At 50.8% G+C, this 20,089-nt stretch overlaps 1 protein-coding gene across 1 annotated transcript in view; it reads left to right on the plus strand.

The window, feature by feature from the left end:
- MDGA1 (MAM domain containing glycosylphosphatidylinositol anchor 1) overlaps nucleotides 1-5,805 on the plus strand; it is a 148,867-nt gene extending 143,062 nt beyond the window's left edge. Inside the window, exons 15-17 of the mRNA XM_075708086.1 lie at nucleotides 2,982-3,112; nucleotides 4,268-4,376; nucleotides 5,714-5,805. Of these exons, the coding sequence (XP_075564201.1) occupies nucleotides 2,982-3,112; nucleotides 4,268-4,376; nucleotides 5,714-5,805 (332 nt within the window). The remainder of the gene's footprint in view (nucleotides 1-2,981; nucleotides 3,113-4,267; nucleotides 4,377-5,713) is intronic.
- The last annotated feature ends 14,284 nt before the right edge of the window (nucleotides 5,806-20,089 follow it).

Raw genomic sequence — 20,089 nt, forward strand, 5'->3', positions numbered from 1 at the left:
TAACATCTGCAACACTACAGACCCAGTTCAGACGGGGTAGAGGCTTCATCCCTCTTTAGTTTGAAGCCTTGGAGTCTCTGCCATGCCTCCCAGAAGCACACTCCCAATGACAGCATTACTGGGGAAGGAGGTGGTGTGGTTCTTTCCCATTCTCAGGGAGGCTCTGTTACTTATCCCGGACTGCAGGTAGGGCTGTGAGATCTGACTCCCCTTCACAACTCTGACTGATTTGTAAGACAGTCATGGGCATGCTGTTCATCTGTTTTGACCTTCAGTTTTCCATGTATAGACAGGGGTGGTGAGACACTGCAGGTTGTGGGCAGATAAGGGAGCTTCCTTTCCAGTTGCAAACCATTTGAAGAATGCCTGCTCATATTCTGTATTGTTCTGTTAGGGAATTCAGGGGCCAAAAGGTTGAAACTTTTTTCCTGATGCTGCAAGGACATGGAGCTGTCAGCCAGGATATGCTCAGGCTTGGTTTGGGTTTAGGCCAGGCATTCACAGCCAGTGCTTTGGGGGCACTAATTTGCATTCCAGATGCTTCTCTGGGTCTCTTTCTATCTTGCCTTTGCTTTTTTCCTAGGGCATCAAAGTTTATTTGCTGCCTGATTTGTCCCAGTGCTGGCTAGGCCTAGCAGATCCTAGCTGCAAGTCCCCAAATGAAGATAGACAAGACAAGGGTTGGTTTTAATCCTTGCTTGCTAGCAGCTTCATATTAATTCTTCATTCACTCTCAGTCTCTCACTTCACCGGCTCTAGCGTCTGTAATTAGCTGCTCTGAACACACTCCTGTTGCCATTGATCTATAGGGTCATGTAGTTCCTGCATGGGCCATCAGTTTGGCCAAGGGCCTCCATCAGAACTAGGTATCCTTCTTAGAAAGCCTTTCCCATGTAGGAAGCTCCTGAGGGCAGGGGGAACACCAAGAAACCGGCAGCTCAAAGCTGGTTTTGCCGGAGGCTCCCGTAGTGACTTCTCTCATCCTTGGCACCGTGTTTCCAGGAGGAAGATCCCACTTGCTTACCTCACCCCAAGGTGATGCAGTGCCAGCTGGTCTCAAGAGAGAGAGAAACAAGTTATTTCACTCCTTATCTTGGGTTGTGGTGTGCATCCCAAACTGGGTACTGCTGAGGAAGGGAATTGGATACCCTCTCCCTGTCCCATCAGGCCTTCATCTAGTTTTCTCAGCTACCCTTAGTGCTAATGCTTCAAATATTTCCAGGCAATAACATGCCCCTCTTTCCTCAGTTCACTAAATTATATACATATTTCATTCATTTAACCTTTTCTTGTAAGTCAGACACTCAGAATCTAAACATTTCATCATCTTTATTATGCATCTCTGAACTCTTTGTGATATGTCTCTCACTTTCTGACAGCCAGGCATTTGACAGGGGTACTTCCAGGTCCCTGTCCTTCACACAGTGCCCCCAGGGCTGATGTGCCAAGAATGAAGAATTTCAGGGGATCGTGTAGGAGGGAGGTTATATAGGCAAGTCTTTTTCCCTGTCTCTTCCCCTGACCTCTCACTGCTGCCTCTCAGAAGGATGTACCCGGGAGGGAATGCAGCATCCCAAGTGCAGACAGACTATGGTCATATAAGTAAGGGTTATTATTGCCTCTGTGCTCTCAGGTGTAATATGTCTGTGTATGGAGACCAGAAACACTGACGAGCAACAGCGTGACTAGAGTTGCGATTGATTTTTTGGTTTACCAGCTGAATTGAAAAGAAAAAAAGAGAAAAAGTGTTTCAGGTCAACCCTGAGTGAATGTTTAAAAATGTTTTTTTCACTGAAACAAAAAAGGAAAAAAAGTCAGCTGAGGGGATTACTAAAAAGATGGTCCAGGAAGACAAACTGAGATGGTTTCATTTGTGGGTGGAGGGCTGTGACGCTGTTTTCAAAGTGAGAACTGGAAATGCTTGGAGATTTGTTGGCTTTGGTTTTGGTTTAATGGCTGATGAAACCTTTTGGGAATTGCTTTGTTTGAAAGAACCTGAAGTCGGTGTTGATTCACAGGGTCTTTGTGTCCCTCTGAAACATGGGGCTGGGATGGTATAGGCAGTGTGGTGCCCAGCACTAGCGAAAAACGGCTGCTCACTTCAAGGCTGCTTCCAGGGCAAGTGGGACTGAGGACACAGGTTGTATTTCTGCAGCTGATGGCCAGGGCCAGGACAGGGAGAGAGCTGTAAGCTGCATAGGATACGTCAGGTGTTAGTGGTGAACGGGGAGAGACAAACGTGTCCCGGGCTCCCCAGTTCAAGTGGGATGTAGGGAAACTGGTGTAGATCCAACAGAGGGACATCAGGATGGTCAAGAGCCAGGAGCAGAAGTCCTGGGGAAGAGAGGTTGAGGGAGCTGGACTTACTGAGTCTGACAAAGAGGAGGGTGCTATCAGCCCTTGGCCCCCAACTGTCTGAAGGGCAATTTCAAAGATAACAGAGTCAAAATCTTATCAGTAGTATTAGACAATATAATAAGGAACAGTGGCCACAACTGGTAGCGCTGAAGGTTCGTACTGGACATTAGGAAAAGTTTATTTCCTCAGGGGATTTCAAGACTTTGCCAGGCAAAGCCATGCCGCCTTCATGTAGAGCTGGAGACAGTTCAAGCAAGAAGTTGGATGGGATGCCTCTGGAGGGCCCTTGCAACTAGCATTTCTGCCACCCCTTTCTTGTGCCACCCCAGCCATGCTACAGCCTGCTTCTTCCTCGTCCTGTCCTCTCTGTCTTCATCTGGGTCTGTGGCCTCCCTTGGATAGCCAAGATGGATGAAACATTGTCAGTGGCACTTGCCTATCAACGCAGGAGAAAGCTGGCTCCCTCCAGAGCTTACCACTGGGGCTCTGCAGGCTGTCCCTGGGCCAGTTGGGGCATACAGCTGTGGCTGGAGGCTGAGCCCCAGAGCTACGCCGGGGGCCAGCCCAGCAGGCAGGGTTGCCTGCCTGCCCCAGCACACCAGCGCCCTGTTTCTCTCTTACAGGCTCCTTGAACTTGCTGGTTCGCGTGCGGAACAAGCGAGCCATCGACACCCAGGTCTGGTCACTCAGTGGGAACCGGGGGAATATGTGGCAGCAAGCACACGTGCCCATCAACCCGCCTGGGCCCTTCCAGGTAGGTCAGGTCCACAGCCAAGGAGCCACCTGCCACCTGTCCTGTCCATGTGCCATGGGCTGTAGGAGACTTCCCAGCAGATACCTGCCTCCGTGTCAGAGGGGCTGATCGGGTACAAGGAGGGCACTGGGAGCTCTCCAGCCCCAGGGTCACTGGGGCAAGGCAAGAGCTTGGTGGATGCACAGAAATCATAGAATCATAGAATCATAGAATCATAGAATGCTTTGGGTTGGAAGGGACCTTGAGAGATCATCGAGCCCAACCCCTCTGCAGTAAGCAGGGATTGAACCTGTGAACTTGGTGTTATTAGCACCATGTTCTAACCAACAGAGCTAACCCGGCTGGTCAGATCCACTTCTCTCTGAAGCCATCCAACATTGTTATGTGCAAGCATCAGTTTGGCACTATAAATTTTCTGTTTAGTGCTGGTCTGTAAACTGCTTGTCAAAGAGCTTCTTCTGGTACCAGGTCTGTGTGACAGGTCTCTTGGTGTTGAGCAGCTGGGGGATGCTGGCCTCTTGGGTAAAGTGACTTTGAGCACTAGAGGTTTCTTCTAGTGTGTGCTGCAAGAGCCCACCCCCACTGTCCCCCTGGTTTAGGACTGTAGGACAGCTTGTGAGTATGAACTGGGCACTCTCTGTCTGCTCATTGAGTCGTTTATGCTCACCCAGGAAGTGGGCTGCTTTGTTACTGGATGTTTTACTGATGTTTTTCCCCAGCATGCTACTTTGCTGTTGTAGGGTGTAGGCTGTGTTTGTGAAAGCTGGGTCTGTGCAGGCTGGTAAGTTGCGGCACTGTGGCAAAATGTCCAACGTGCTTTTGGGTACTTTAAAATAATAAATAAGAATTTAGTTACTCTTGTGAGTGCTGTTCAGTGTTGGTTGGCTTATTAGTGCAGCACACTTAATAAACCAGAGCTGTACATGCTCATTTATTACTCTACAGGTGCTGAGCACACAGGGGTTGGTCCCGTAAGTGGTGGGGTCCAGCTCTGCAGATCCTATGAGTTCTGGAGAAACAGGAGGGAGTCATTCACTTGGGGACCTGATAAGATCTGGTCTGTGCCCTGCTCACTTCTGCAGAGCCCCACGGCATGGGAAGGGTCCTCCACAACTGCAGCCTCATGCTGGGCTCTGTCCCATGTTCTGCTTGCAGATCATCTTCGAAGGTGTCCGGGGCTCGAGCTACGAGGGGGACATTGCCATCGATGATGTCACTCTGAAAAAGGGGGACTGTCCAAGGAAGCCAATTGGACCGAATAAGGGTGAGAGTGTGTGTGCCTCAGAGGAAAACGAGTGGGTGGGAGTGCATACATGAATGCATGTGCTAGGGATTCGCAGCTAATTTCAGAGCACGTTGACATGTTGGTGGGACTCAACAAGATGGTTGACTCCATTAGCAGAAGTCAGCAGAGGGGCTGTCAGACTCTTGCACTTGTTCTTTACAGTCATGAGTTAGCAAGAGCTCAGAGGAAAAACCAGATCCTGTAAGGACTGTGCTGCCAGACACCAGCATGCTGAAGTCTGCACCAGTATGTTGGGTTGGGGGTGTCATCCCCAAGCAGCTAAAGGCTTCTGCAATATCTCATTTCCTGGAAACTCTAGGTATGGGAGCTTTGGAAAGGGAAAGACCTTCTGCAGGCTCTGATGGCCTCTGCAGTGCTAAGTCAGTCCTTCTGCAGGAAAAAAATCTGCCTTTTGGGGCCTGGAGCCAGGGAGGGCTGGGCTTCTTCCCATTGCCCTCTGAGCAGAGAGGCACAGCCAGGCAGGGTATTGCACATGCAGGGTAGGAGCAAGCTACGCGAGCTATATATGACCTCCCTCCCGATCCTGACAGTGAGTGCTTAAGCTAAAACCCACCAGCCCCTTTCCAGTTCCTGCACATCATCCTTGTGCCAGCATTGCAGAAATGGAGACAATCCCACTCTCACTGAGGTGCACCGTAGGTTGAAGTCATAGCAAGGTGCATAAGCAGTACGTAGGCATTAGTCCTTGGGTGGGAATCACTGGTGTGTCTTGTGCCTTAGTCCTGTCTGTGCCCTTGATAACGTGCCTCAGGTGGGCAGGAGAGCAGATGTTCAGAGTATGCAAACCAAAGCCAGACAGACACTGGTGAGCAAGGTTCAATTTTTCTTGTTTATTTTTGAAGGAAAAAAACCTTGTTGAGGAAGAGTCACTTTCAGCAATTTTCTTAACTCTAAAGGTGAAGGGGAAAACAAAACATCAAAAAAGTCAGAACACCCTAAAAATTTCAAAATTTCAGATGCAGTTAAAGGTCTGTTTCAGCCTAGGATGGCCAAGCTGTAACCAAAATGCAAGCAGAACCTTTTGTTTGACTCAAGTTGACTCTTCTGGGGAAGAAAGGAAGGCTGGATTGCAAAAGTAACTAAGATTCAACCTTTTCTCCCAAGCTGGAAAAGAAATTGTTTCAGGAAGCCTTGAGAATGTCCAGGGAAGGCTAGGAAGATCTTCCAATAGATTTGGGAGGTGCTTTGTGGTTCAGGGTGGGAGGAGAGGCTAAGAAACTGATGGGTGCTGACTTGTTTGATGAGTTCTGGATCTGTCCCATCACTAATTCTTTTTCTCTCTTCTCGGCTGGCAGCGGTTGCTCTTCCAGGAAGCAGTGTCCCGGCCCTACACAGCCCTTGTCTTTGTGGCCCATTGACTTTCTTCCTTTATGTGCTGCTCAGATGATGGCAAGCGAGCGCTCCTGTCTTCGGACCGAGACATTCCTGCTCCTTTCCTACTCAGCCACCTCTGCTCCTCTTCCTCCCCTCCTCACTGACACACCAAAGTGTCCCTATGTTACCAAAGACTGACAGGCATGACCACGCAAAGGGATCTGGTTCAGAACTGGAGCACTCCTTGAGAAAGTCACAATGTCTAGAACAAAATTAAAAAATAAAGACAGAAATTTTTTAAAAGCACGTGCATGAGAGAGAGAGAGGAAGGAAGGAAAGAAACAGAAACACACAGAAAAGAAGGAATGAAAGACAAAGAATAAGAATGAAGAAATGTGAAGAGCAAATGAAGGAGGAAAAAAAACACCTCCATGTTTCCTTGGGAATGTCGGACAGGGCTTCCTCAGGGAAGTGGGAACTTGTTTTAAACAAACAAACAAAAATATATTAAAGCACAAATTTCTACCAGAACAGTTACCTTCTTTACTGCAGAGCCCACAGCTTAGTGGATGATATACTGCAGTAGTCCCCTTGTATCCCCATGCTTTCCCGCAGGCTGGGGCTGCGCTGCTCTGGCTGCAGCTCCCTGCAGTAATGCCAGCCTCGACCCTGGGCAGCAGCCGCCCTGCGTGCCGGTGGCCGGAGCATCTTGCCTCGCACCGCATGTGCTTCAGTGTTGCCATCCATCCGCATCTTCCAGGCTCTCATGTATTTAATTGCCCCCTGTGTGGTTTGCTTTGGCCTTTCCCCACTGCCCTGTGCTTCTCACCCACCAGCCTGAAGAAGATGGAGCAGGAATGGACCCATCACATGGACCGTGCTGAGTGGTGGAGAAGTTCCGGCTGAATCGGGCTGCAGCATTGGCCTCTGAGCGCCTCTTTCTCTCTCAGCGCTCTTGCTGGGTGGAGAAACTATGAGAGCAGGTCTGAGCTGCAGGCAGAAGGGTGTCTCTCTGGGGCTGAGGGATGCGGCAGGGTGGGATGGAATGGGAAGGAGGGAGCCGTTTGCACATTGGCTTCCCCTGTGAATGCTGCGATGACGGTTGCCTCAGCCCTAAGGCCAGGATTGTTTCTCTGCCTCTCTTTTGTTACCTGTTTATTTTGGTCTTTTATTCCATTGCTCAACTTCCCCCACCTCAAGCTTTTTGGATTATGGGAAGAGTCAGGCATTTAAACCTTCTTCAGCCAGACAGCAGGTCCCGTGCCCATGACCCAGCCCCTGGGCCAGCTCTCACCTTCTAAGGCCTTTTAGCACTCACTCGCTTTTAGCTGCAGAGTGGGTGAAGTGTGGCAACAGCATCGCTGCTCAGGGGAGAGGTGGCTGAATTTTGTCAGCATGTGCAGTCTCGCAGGCACTCAGCTTCCACTGCCAAAGTAGCGGGCAGAGGAGCTGAAAGGTGGAACAGGCAGGAAAGTGCCCCAAGAAGGATGGAGGCAGGAAGCTTGACCCAAAAGATGGGCTTGTGCTGAGCTGTGGCCCCATTTGCCGCTGAGGAACAGGGGAACAGGGATGGGGGAAATTCACCTTTTTCCTCTGGCATCATGAAAGGGTAAAGCTGGTGTCTCTCTCTGCTGCAGACGTGCAGCAGGTCTGGCCTGACCTCCTCAGGGCGGAGGCACGTGCAGCTCCAGATGAACCCGCAGGAGAAGGGTCTGCCCTGCACCAGCCAAGTGGGAGCTGTGATAGCCTTGTTGCCACTGGAAGCAGCTCTGGGCATGACTTTTCTCCCTGCACAGGGCAGAGTTCACCCCACAGGACTGTGAACTGGGGTTTACTAGCCCATGCTGTGGCAGTTCAGTTAAGTGGGACTCTTCCCCCTAAGGGATACCCCATCCAAACTCTGTATCTGGGGTGCCACAGATGTACGATGAGCTAGTTCTCTCACCAGAGCCCCCAGTACCCATGGCTCCTTACCCATTTCTGATGAATATATGAGCTTCTCTGAGACAACTGTATGTCTAAATTCACATGGATATATTAGCTGCCTCCTGCATTGCTCAGCTTCCAGCAACAGCTGGTGCCTCATTTCTTCTGCTGATGGAGGGGGAAAGCTCTTATTTAACTCCCAAGAGATCCAGTTTGAAGTCTTGAAACCCATCACTCTCTAGCTCCTGGAGGGGCATTCATCTGTACTAATGCTCCCCAGCCACCATTGGAGAGAGAAAGGACATCAGCGCTGAGGGACAAGGGGACCTCCTTCACAGGAGGCATCGCAAGACAGTGAGAGGGGATGATACGTGTCTCCCTTGTTCCTGTTGCTTTTCTCCACTTCCAAGAATGAGGACTGTGTCTTTTCTGTCTCCACCACTCCCTCCTGTGCCCAGACCTCGATCACACTGCATATTTGTCCAGGAGACCTGTGGCTGTCTCCCAGGGCCAGGCAGTGTTTTGGGATGCTGTGGGTGCCGACAGCGATTCTGCTTCTTGCTGTCTGTTGCCATTTTCATGGGCAGCCAGTGCCACCATCATCTTTTACCTGAGTTCTTTCAGTCCTATGCTATTCCTTTCCTCCATGCTTGTTGGAGGCCAGAAGACATCACCCCACTCCTGATAAGAGTCCGCTTTTACTCCTAGGAGAGAGAGGGTGCTTTCCAGGGGCCCTTGGGTGCTTCATGATTGCTCTTGATCTGTCAGTGGCAAAACATTTGTGCTACGTTGCTGGTTCCAGGGGGCTTCTGCTGGGCAGAAGGTGGAGACAGGAGCATTTCCCCATTGGTAAGAGGCAGCCCAGGGCAACCACCTCACCTTCTAGGCGCTGAGGCAGAGACCCTCGTGGCCTTGCTTCTACTGGCTCGTTAGCCAGGGTTGCACAAGTATGTTTTGCTGATGTTTAGTGGGCAACAGAGGTGCCGTGGGGCTGGGAAGGTGCAGCCTGAAGGCTCAGGATCACGGACAAAGCGTTATCTGTGAAGCAGTTGTCAGCAAAGGGGCACCACATTTTTAGAAAGGGATACCTGCAGGGAGGGTGGCAGTGCCCTGCTGCCAGCTCCTGTGAGGAAGTCTGTAAGTACCTCACCAAGCTGACCCATGGCGCAGGGGGGCAAGAAGCCCACCGGTGGCAGTGGGTCCAGGGCAGAGCAAGCAGATCGCCCCAGCCAGAGGTGAAACCTTCTCCTGCTGTCAGGCATGGGCCCATCAGCTTTGGTAAAAGTCTCAGGGAGCCCCTTCCCACTTAGATCTCTGCTCCTTTATCTCTGGCTAGAAAGCAGCTGGTGGTGAGTTTGGGGGAAAGTCATTAACCCAAGTGCCTCAGCTTGTCAGAAGTACTGAGGACGAAAGGAAGGACTTCATTTCCCTTACAGATGCACTGAGAGAGTGTAGCAGAGGAAAGAGGCACTTCAGCAAGGATGAGGAGCTGTGCAATGATTGGGGGGGGCAGTGTTCCTCCTCTCTGAGGGCCGTGGTATTTTTGGTTTACTACCCCATGCTTGAGGGGGCAATTCTCCTTGCAGCGGTAATGCTTCCCAGGTGAGATATAAAGCCATGCTCCTTACCCCTTGCAATTAAAGATCCCCTCACACTTTTCACAGTGTTCTGGCTAAATTACAGTCCTTAAACTTAATTACAGGCTGTCTTCTTAAATATCTGTTGCAGTCCCAACATTATGTTTCTCTTCCTGATGTTTTATGTTGCTGTGTGCCTATTGAGTAGCTGCTTTATTCCACTCCAGAAGTGGCTGCATTTCAGTGATGGTGGAGATTATTCCTGTACATAGTATGAAAGTCCCTGCAGAAGAAAAGTGCAATATAAATTTAAGAGACTGCTTTTATTTACAGGGAGACCTCTGCTTGGTAGTTGTAGAAATACATTAGGAAGAATGCTGTGTGGGTGTTAGCTGATATATACTCAATTTTTTTTTTTTTTTTTTCAGGGTATTAAACACAAAATATGTGAGTGTGCAGGCTCCTGGGTGTAAGCTGTGTATATTAGAAGTAGTGAATGCTACTTTGTAGTTACAATAGGGGCTTACAAAGAAACTTTCATTTGAAACCTCTTTTTGTAGTTGTTCATTGTATTCTAAAAAATACACTTTTTTATTATAATCTTCCACAGTTCAGTGCAAGTCCCAATAACAGGTCATCAACAGGGCTTTAATCCATGGCTTTTAACAATATGAACATCAGTTCCTCCCACTTGCTCTGAAAAGCAACTCCTGGCTGGTAATAGTAATAGACTATTTTTCTTCCACGTAGATCAGCCACTGGAAAGCCATGGAGCTAATATGTTGCATTTGATGTGGAGTTAAGTAATTTGGAATGCCTGAGTGCAACTCTTCCCAGCCATATGGGAGTGAAAAAAACGTTTCATCTATATGAAAAACTTTGGGTAGTGCACAAACGGTTCAGAAACTCCTAAAGTGAAGTGTTGTGATTGGCATGCATGCAGAGCTGCCCCAGCAGAGCTGTGTGGCATGCTGCCTGATGAGCAGCTGTAGCAGTAGTGCTATGGAGCCCTTCTTCTGGGAAGTAGCTTTCTTCTGGAAGGAAATAGGGTGGCAATCAGGGAAAAAGTGTGTGTGGGGGGGTGTCAGATGTTTGGGCTGGTAAATTTCTTGCAAAAATAATTTATGGATGTATGAATCAGTGTAGTAATCATGATACAAATTGTATTTTATTCCCTATTGCTCTTCAAAGTACGGAAATTTAATTTCTTTCTATATGAAATTCTGTGGGTGCACTACTCCAGAACGACACAAAAATGCTTTTGTACCAAAGGGAGAGCAGGGTCTGGATTCCTCCTCCTCAGCCCATCCCTATCACTCTGTGCCAGGAAAAGGACCCTGCCTTTGGGTTGGTGCCCTGTGCTTCTCAGCCTGGGAGGGACAGTCACTGGGAGCAGCAAGCAGTGCTGGTGGGAGAAGCATCCCTCCATCACACCATCGCTGCCCTGAGCCTTGTCCCCAGCGTGAAGCGGTCCCTGTGCAAGGTGCTGGCAGGAGCAAGCCCTGCTCCCCAGTAGCTCCCAGTGAGGCTGAGGCAGGGAGTTTTACCTGTGGGAATAGCCAGGGGGTCCTTCACTCTGCCCTGAGGGACCCCACCTGCCCCAGGCAGTGACAGACAAAGGAAGCAGGGCATTTTTGCTCCTAGGTGGGGTAAATGGTGTCACCTCACCCCACCTGAAGAGACAAACTTTTGCCTTAAAGCAGAGAGCCTGGGGAGTTGCTGCTTCAGGGTGTTGCTGTTTCAGTCCCATTCATCTGTCAGAGCCATGCAGATATCAATCTTTCCCTGGAAATGCTGCAGCACCCCTTTGCCTCCTGGGTGCCTTTGGATGGCCTAGCAACAGCATGGAGGGACGCATCACCGTGGGCTCTGTGCTTTAAGCTGGGTGCGGTGGGACACAGTACCACAGCGCCAAAGCGATGCCCAGCTCTTGCACCCAGGGAGCTGAATCCTGCTTTTTAGTGAGTACAAGAAGTTGCATTGTGAGTATCTCCTGTGCAAAAGGGAGGCCTTTTCACACTCCTGGCTTGGCAAGAGACCAGTTTTGGTCCCTCACTCTTTCTCCATTAAACTGCCTTGACGTCTTTTCCAGGCTGCCCTCAATGCGGGTGCACCCCTGTTCATAGAGGCAAGAAGCATACAGCAGCAGGACCCTGTGCAGGCTGCAGGAGAGGCCAGTTGTTGCCGCCATTTGTATTTGCTTGGCCCCACTGATAACTGCTCATCCTGTGCAGCCTGGGAAGGCATTTAACGCAGACAAAAGGCATTTGCAGAAAAACAGGTGCTGGAGAGCTCTGGAAAATGCATTTTAACAGGACCCAATTTATACTCCATGGTAATAACTGGCAGCTGGTTGTTTCCAGCAGGGACCTGAATAGCCCCAGTACACTCGGCATCCCAAATGATAGCTGTGGTATATATGTGTTTTTCAGTACTCCCTTTGGGAGTAAGACACATGCCAGTTTGGCTCACCATCTGCCACCACCTAGCCCACTGCAGGGGGATTCTGGGGTCTTCTGATGGCTACTTACAGCCTGGTATGGTCACATCAAACCAGAGACAGACACTTGTGCTCTGGAGGCCTTAAACATCCCAAGGAGTACTGCAAGACAGCCCAGGGCCACCTTCACCCAATCTGCCTTTCCAGAGAGGGAGGGGATGCAGCTTGCAGGGAGCTGTAGTCTCCAGGACACCTTGCCCATGGAAGAGCAGTGCCATCCCGCTTCACTTTGGCTGACTGAGGTGTGCGCCTGACATCTAGATGCTGGGTTGGGTATAAGGTGCATGCTCAATTGATTTTGCATCAAGCATCCTTCCTCAAAATGAGCAAGAGCTCCAGAGACTGACAGCAGGTTATCAGGGCTCACCATGTCCCTGTGTTCGTGTTCTTGAAAAGGAGAGGGGAAAGACAAGCTCCACACTGCATTGCCCCTCGTTTCACTGGTGGCAGGCAGTGGGCTCTGACCTGCAGCTGCTCAGATGCTAGGTGATGAAGACTAAAGAAAAGCCCTTAGACCAGATTTCCCAGTCAGACTGTACTAGCAAAATGTGCAAATACAGCTCCAGTTCCTCAGCACATCTATGCGTGAAGAAGCCGAGCAACCCACTGTGCCTGCATGGGTGATCCCTCAGGGAAGCTGCAAAGGGAGGGAGCGCTCAGGTCCCAGCACACAAGCGCTGCCTTCCCCTCTGCTGCCTTTCATGGTGAGGGTTTTCCAGCATGGGGCAGAGAACAAGGGAAGGGGAGAGGGAGAGATGCCATCTTTGCTGGCAGCTGTTGGAAAGGTAGAGCTCTGTGAATAAAGGTCTATGTGGAGAGCTGTGAAGGTCTACGGTAAATCCAGGTTTTGCATGGATTTGGTATGGCCTATAAACAATTTGCTCCTGTGGAAGGAGGCAAAATTTTGTGCTTCCATTAACTGTTGCCCTAAAGGGGAATTTGGCTATGAATGCTTGGCAGCTGGACAGCCCTCACACAGAACCAGTACCCCCAGCAGTACCGGCACCCAAAGCTCACAGCACTGGATGTGCTTTATGTTGTAACAGCCAGGTGTTTGCCTGAAGCATTTAGTCAGGTAAAGGGTACCTGGCTGCTCTACCACCCTGCATACACATATGTCCTGATTGCCAGCCAAGTCTGTAGGAAGATAAAAGACCTGCTGCTGCTGCTAGCCAATGGAGGTCTACTTTGGCTGAGGGAGCTGGGCTCGAGTCCTGCCATTTAGGCAGCGAAGTGGCTTCCAGTTGCGTGAAACCCAGCTGTTACAATGGAGAGTTACTCCTAGATGATCAAAACTTTCATAACTATGGTATGCCTCAGATAATCAGCAAAGGCAGGCCCTGGGTAGGAGCTGGAACACGCCAGATGTCAGCAGTCCTGCTCGGCCACTGAAGGTGAGCAGTGAGTCCTTTGCTCTCGGCATTACAGCTGCTCAGGGCACCGGCTGAGCCCAAACCAGCTAAGAGCGAGTGCAGCCCCACTTCTCTGTCTGCATCGCAGCCTCTGTGGGCAGGCACCAACAGGTTTTCTTTTGGTGACTGTGATATATAATGCGGCGCTGAGATGAAGCTGTCTCCCGTTGTTGCTTGCACTGTGTAGGTCCAGTGCTGGTAAGGTGTTTATCTCAGTAGCTTGTAAAGGGATCAGAGCTGAAAACTGAGGTGTGGGTGAGTTGCAGCTGCCAGCAATGCAGCAGGGAGGAGACAGGACTTGAAAACCCCTTTTGGAGGCAGCAGCATCTCCACTCAGTCCCCACCTTTCCCTTCTACCACTGTCCACACTCCGACACTGAGCACCCTCCAAGGTGGGGGCATTTGGTATATCTTGTCTCACTGGGCCTTGTTCTCGAGAACCAGCTATCAATAAACAGAGCAACAGGCAGGAGAGGCTGTAGCAGCATGGTCAGCTCAGACAGCACCTAAATGGTGGTGAGAGGAGAAAATTGATTTCATTCTGTCTTTGAAATGCCATGAGCATTGACTGGAGGCAGTATTTAGGTCTTTTGTATAGGTGGCTGCATGTACCGTACAGAGGTTGAACAGCAAGGAACTTGTGAGCATGGGAGGTTTCCCTGGGAAAATTCAGATGCTGATAGGGGAAGGTATTTACAGCCTGGGAGCAAAGGAACTTTCCTGTGCATTTATTTGGTTGTTTCCTGGAGGCCCTGGTATGTAACATCCTGGGACAAGAAGAGTCTCTCAGAGTTTGCTGGAGGTGACCTTTCCCTCTCATCAAACCTTGATGTTTGTCCTTCTCTGCTGCCCATCCCCAGCTTCTCAGTGCATTGATGTAACTGATGGCATTAACATTGGGTAAAGTGGCTTAGTGTCAGTGCTTTCAAATAGATAAGCTTGGCCTGTTTTCACAGTTCTTGGGATCTTCTAGATTTACCATCTCACCCCAGAGGGCTCCACAGCATGCATTCATCTCTCAGGACATTCCCCAAAAGCTGTGGATGCTACGGATGGATGCTACAGGCTCTGTGTGATTTTGGTCACAGCCCTTGCCTGACATCATGGAGACAATCTCTGATCTCTAGATGGGATGGAAAATTTGGTGCCAGCATGGTTTTGCTTGGGTCTTTTTTCCCAGCCAGAACCATCCTGCCTGTATCACAATGCACACAGTGGATGAAAGGGGACATCACCCAATGTATGACTGTGTCATGGGGTAATTACTGTGGCATCTCCTGCCTTTGGCCAGAAGTGAGCATCAGACAGTGTTTCCCACACTCTTCCTCACTCCTTTCCCCTCCACTCTGTACTTATCCTCACCAAATGTTTCATTTCCAGCCTGGAGAGATCAGCAGCAGACTTCAACCCTGGATCCCATAGAAGGGGATCACACCAAAATCCCATCCTCAGCTTGCGAGGGGCAGGGAGAACCAGCTCAGGCCCAACGGTGAGCCACTTCAGTGGGATCCAGTGCCAGTGGGACTACATCACCTTCGTGCTTTCAGGTCACCAAGGCCAGTAGAAAGTATGTTGACCTGACAGAAGCGTTTAGAAACAATCCCCCAAAAGGAGCTACACACAGACTCTGTATTTGGGGATATTATGGAGGATGAGGGGTCCTCCGGTGTCCCTTGTTTCTTTTCCCATTTGTATCCTGGGTGGGGACCCTGGGACAGAGCCCCCTTCTGCACCCACCTCCCTCATTGCCACCATGTCTTGTCCTGTCCCCGCTCCACATTTCATAGGGTGCCGTCACCATCATCGAGCAGAGCTGGAACCCTCTTGCCACCATGATACCAATCTGTCCACAATGTTAAAAGCACAAAACACAAAGGGACTGAACTGAACCTTTTAAACAGGGTGAGATGTTTTATAAACGTTGCCTCATCCACCCCACTCCCCCCCACCCAACCCTGACGCACCCGCCATGTAACCTATAGACTCTCAGCGTGGATTGTTTCATTCAAATAAAGCTGCAGTACTCGAGTGGGTGAGCCTGCGTGTCCCTCTGTGCCAGGTTGGGATGACAAGGTGCAGCCTGCAATTTGTGCTCACAGTGGCTGGGGCAGGGAGGAGCTTGTAGTGCTGCCAAACACTGAGGTACGTGCCAGTGTTTGACCCCTGGGTCTTGCCAAAATGTCTGGTTAAGTCCCTGGGGAAGGCTTCTCAATTTTGCTCAAACCCCACCACAGGGCCTGGGTGTAGGCCATGGCACGGGCAGATTCGGGGCCCTTAGTGCTGGGGGAGCCTTGGAAGAGAACACGGGGTGGGCGGTGCAGAGCCTTCCCCTGATGTACCCTTACCCAGCACTGCTGCTGCCTTTCCCAAACCTCTTCTTCCTGCCCCAGGCCTGCAGCTATTGAGGCTGCTGGTTCCTACTGCCACTAAGCAAAGCTGGTCCTCTTCTATCCCTTGCTCTTGACCTCTCCCACAAGGAGAGGAGATGGGGCACAAGCTGCAACTGTTGGCTGAATGCTAAGATGCTAAAACATTAAAACAGCGCCCAGATACCTGCCCTGACCGAGGGCCAGTGGATCACATAAGCTACAGCCATACCGTCCACTTCAGCTGGTGTTAATGCTGAGTCAGTGGCATCTTGGGCTACATGGAGGAAGTTTGGGATAGGGCTCAAAGCAATGCAAAAGGGTCCTCCAAGCCAACGCAACATTCTGCCTCCTATGATTCCCTTGCAGCGAGCAGTTTTGAAACACACTGGCAAAGCAGATGGCCTGTTCCTTCAGGGGAAAGTTATCATGCCTAGTAAGTGCTTCCTTTTTTCTCTCATAATGAAAAATAACTGCTCCAGACAGGAGTCTGGAGGGAGCTGGGTACTGGAATTACTGTGGAGCTTCAGGTCTTAAAGATGGAAAGTACTATTAAAAAATACATATATAAATATATGTGCAACATACATATATATACACATATATATGCATGCACATAGAGGTCATCTCTGTCACCCCTGCACAAGTTCAGCTCACCCTTGTCATGCACGTGTTGAGACACAGAGTCCAACTCTGCTGTGACTTCTTAGGGCACCCCTACTGTAGCACACATGCCAGGACAGCTCTGGGGGTGGGCAGGGGCTGGGCAGGAAAGCAGGCTGTGATTTGCAGGAACGTGGCTTCATTTCTTGCACAAGCTGGGAGGCAAATGAAGCAGGGGGGGCAACCAGAGAAGGAACACGTAAGGCTTTTAAATACAATCCAGAGAGCTGGAGTCTGCTCCAGCCACTGATCTTTTGTCCTGTCACTTTGTATTTTTGTCATGCATTGTTAATTCCACCTGTTCTAGATGTCCCAACACTAGGGTCTGCTTTGCAGAAGCACATCTTTCAGGGTGTTGTCGGCTATAAAATGATATGTACTCCAAAAGCATGGACTCTGGCTCTCTCAAACAGGACACCACCATTGAGAATTACCTCTAATAACCCAGACTTTACTCTTTAGTTTGTGCCTATGCCTTACACCCCATCTGCAGTCATTCTCACAACCTACACACTGATATATTCCTGGTCTTTATGTCACAGTTCTTCCCTGAGGGACAAGAGGATGTGCCAGCAGATTAGAAACTAGACAGAGGTCCAGGCTGTTCCTGCAAGGTGCTCTGTGCTATTGATTGTACAGCTGCTACAGCTCAGCCCCTCCTGCATGCACTGCAGACAGCAATATCACCTCCAAAGGTAGAAGCAATGCTAATTTTGTTAAAGCTTGATCACTGGGAATGCCCACCAAAAAGGCCACAAGGGAGCGAGCTGTTTTTGTCTTTGGCTCGGTGATTTGATGCTGTGCAATAAATAAAGCCTGGAGCCAGACAGTGAGTGATGAAGATCAAAAGCAGTATTGACTGCACGCTCAAGTGAGTACAGCCCTTCACATGAAACCTGCAGAAACACTAGTTGTACAGTCATTAAGAAGAGGACCATAATGCAGATACACAGGGATGCTTCACTGCACTTCTGCGGGCTCCTGGCTGGCTGAGCGTGGGAGTGCTGGCTTTGCACCATCACACACACCTTGTTGGCAGGCTCATGTTCCCATGCAGGGCTCCCTGGGCACCTGGTGCTGAGCAGAGGCTATCTCCTGCTGTGCCAACACATGAACCCAACTCTCATAGAGTCTCTCCCCCTCCCCGGGCAGGCAGCAGAGGAGAGGTGCTGCTCCTACCAGGTGGGGACCCAACAGCATGGTGCAGGAAGGGGTGAGGAGCACAGCTGGGTAAAGGTGTGGCTGAGAAGGTGCTCCTGGCACTGGGGAGGGTGGAAAGCCTTAGAGCACCAAGCTAGGACAGCAGGTACCAGGTCTGGGTGAACAATCCTGCTTGGCAAGGGGAAGGATAGGAACCACTTGTGTGGTTCCCTGCCAGGTATCTGGAGGATATGGGGATCAGGGATGGGGAGAGAAGATGCAGCTCTGATCTGTGCAAGGTTGTGCCTCAGCGAAGGAAAGTGCAGGATGCCAGCAAGGCGGTAGGTGTGTGAAAGCAAGGAAGACAAGGCTGCATGCATGTACGTGCTACAGGCATACATGGGATTGTGCATATGTATGAGGGCTTTTTGAGTGGCAGATCATTTGAGCACATCCTTTGGATTCCTTTTTCCCTCATTCCTCTCTGCTCCCAAGTTTCCAAGCGGTCCTGTCTGGCCATGAGTCTGTGGCAGTTTCCCAGAGAGGAAGAGAATACTTATTATGAACCAAAACTGCAGAAAATGCAACAATCTGGATTTTAAACATTCTGACCCTGTTATTCTAACAAGACCAGAGAAAAAAATAAATTACGTTGACTGGAGAGGAAGATTTATGGCTTGTGCATCAAGGCCAGGGACTTGTAAGCAGAGCAAAGTGACCTAAAAAGCAGAGAAGATTTACAGATACAGGCTGTAGCTACAGCCCACCACAGCAGCACCCTGCCAGCCCATGCGAGCCCCAGAGCACAGCGAGGTCGTGAGTCTGGCTGGGAAAGCCTTGCCCGTCAGCTCGGTGTGCAGGGGAAGGGGAAGATGTGTTGGATTAGATTATGCCTGAGTATCTGGTGATGGAGGGGGCATCTCCCTCCAGCTGCCCTTCTCCACACACACTGTCATGCTCTTCCATCCTGTGGTCCCTTACACCCGCCACACATCCATCCACATGAGAGCTCTGGCTGTCCCTGATTCCCTCCCACAGCTCCTTTCTATCAGAGATAGGCCTGTCCTCATGCCAGCTACAGATCTGCTCCTGGCTTTTTGCTCCCATTGGATCTCTTACTCCCGAGGCAAGGCTGGGAAACCCTCCTCCCTCCATGGCCAGCAGTGTCCCACGTTGCTTGGGGACAGCCACCTTTGACTCCTTTCAGCCTCTCACGGCTGTGTCTTGACCCTCTCTGCTGCCCTGGGGATTCTCGGTGGGAGGAGGCAGATGGTGCACCCTGGTCCCCAGGGCTCACTGCCCTGTCCCCTGCTCAGGATGCTGGAACCCTCCACGACAGCTCCACTACCTCATCGAGCATAAGGTGAAATTGCTGCCTGCTCCTACGCTTCAAATTTGGCACAGAGCTGGTACCGCTTCCTGCCACAGAGAGCAAATGGGAATTAATTAACTAATGAATTCACATCACCTTGAGGAGAGACGGGTTAGCCCAGTGCCTGATGCCTCACAGCTGGTGGGCGTGGGGGGATGCCAGTGCAGGCTGAAGGTTTCAGCAGCTGGAACCCAGAGCCACCCCATCCATCCTTGCTCCCCGCAGAAGCATGTGCTGGGGCGGGCCACTGCTCCCTGGGGTGACAGAGATGGATCAACCCTCACCCGCTCACCGGGCTGGTGTGTGTACATGGCACGGGAGTCCACTGGTGCAGGCGCCAAGTTCTCCCAGGAAGCAGGACCACTCCATGCGAAAGCCAGACTGACATGCCTCCAGAGGCTTTCCTTGGGAGTGAACAAGGCAGGAGGGCTAGAGCTGCTCCTGCAGGGTGTGGGGCTGCAAGTCAAGTCTGACAGGAGACCACAAAACAAATCAAGGTATCACCTCCTGCCTGCATGAGCGTCAGAAAATGCTCCGCACAGCCGAGGAGAAGGTGGTCCCACCCCATGCCTGAAGGCTGAGCTGCAGCTCTTGGCCAAGATCCTGCCCTGTGGCAGCCTGGGTGTCAGCTCACCTTCCTGAAATGCCAGGGCCAGTTTTTATGTTCTCATGGGCTGCCTTGGCTGCTCTCAGCTTCACCTGTCTCTGAAAAGAGCTGGACTGTGAAGGGAAATCACTGGGGTGTCCTTTTTCCAATAGATTTACACTCACAAGACACAACCTCTGCTAACCCCGTGTCCTGAACTGGTTTTGCAGCAAGCCTGAGCCCTGCACCCTGCTGTCAGTACTTGAGCTGTGTCTCAAGCTCACTATATGTCTCCCAATCAGCTCCAGGTGTCCTCATGTAGCTCCAGCTGTGCCTGATGCTCCAAGCCAGAGCCAAAACCAAAGCCAGAGCCAAGCCAGAGCCAGGCAGTTGTCTTGAGCCCGACTGTGGCTCTCCCTGAGCAAAGTGCAGTAGCCAGGCACAGTGGCTGCACAGGTCTGAGTGACTGTTTACCTCTCCATGCCCCAGAGAGTTCAGAGAGATCCCAGCATCTAACCAGAAAGGGCTGAAGGCTCATAAGGAGATGCAGGAGGCTTGGACAGCTGCAAGCAGGCAAGGGTGTGCTTGTTGGATCCTCCAGCTATTCAGGAATCACATCTACAGTGTAGCATGGAGATACCAGAGCTGAGCACAAACTACAGGGCTTGGGTGCTGGAGCAGACTAGACATCAGAGAAGCCAGCAGCACCACGTGGTCTGCCCAAGGCAAAGGGCTGCAGCTCACCTGGCTTTGCACAACCTCACTCCCTGCTACCTCAAACAGCAACAGCTTCCACTGCAGGCAGTGCTACAGAT

The sequence above is a fragment of the Pelecanus crispus genome, chromosome 3 (genome assembly GCF_030463565.1).
Source record: "Pelecanus crispus isolate bPelCri1 chromosome 3, bPelCri1.pri, whole genome shotgun sequence".
In the NCBI taxonomy this organism is placed as follows: Eukaryota; Metazoa; Chordata; class Aves; order Pelecaniformes; family Pelecanidae; genus Pelecanus; species Pelecanus crispus.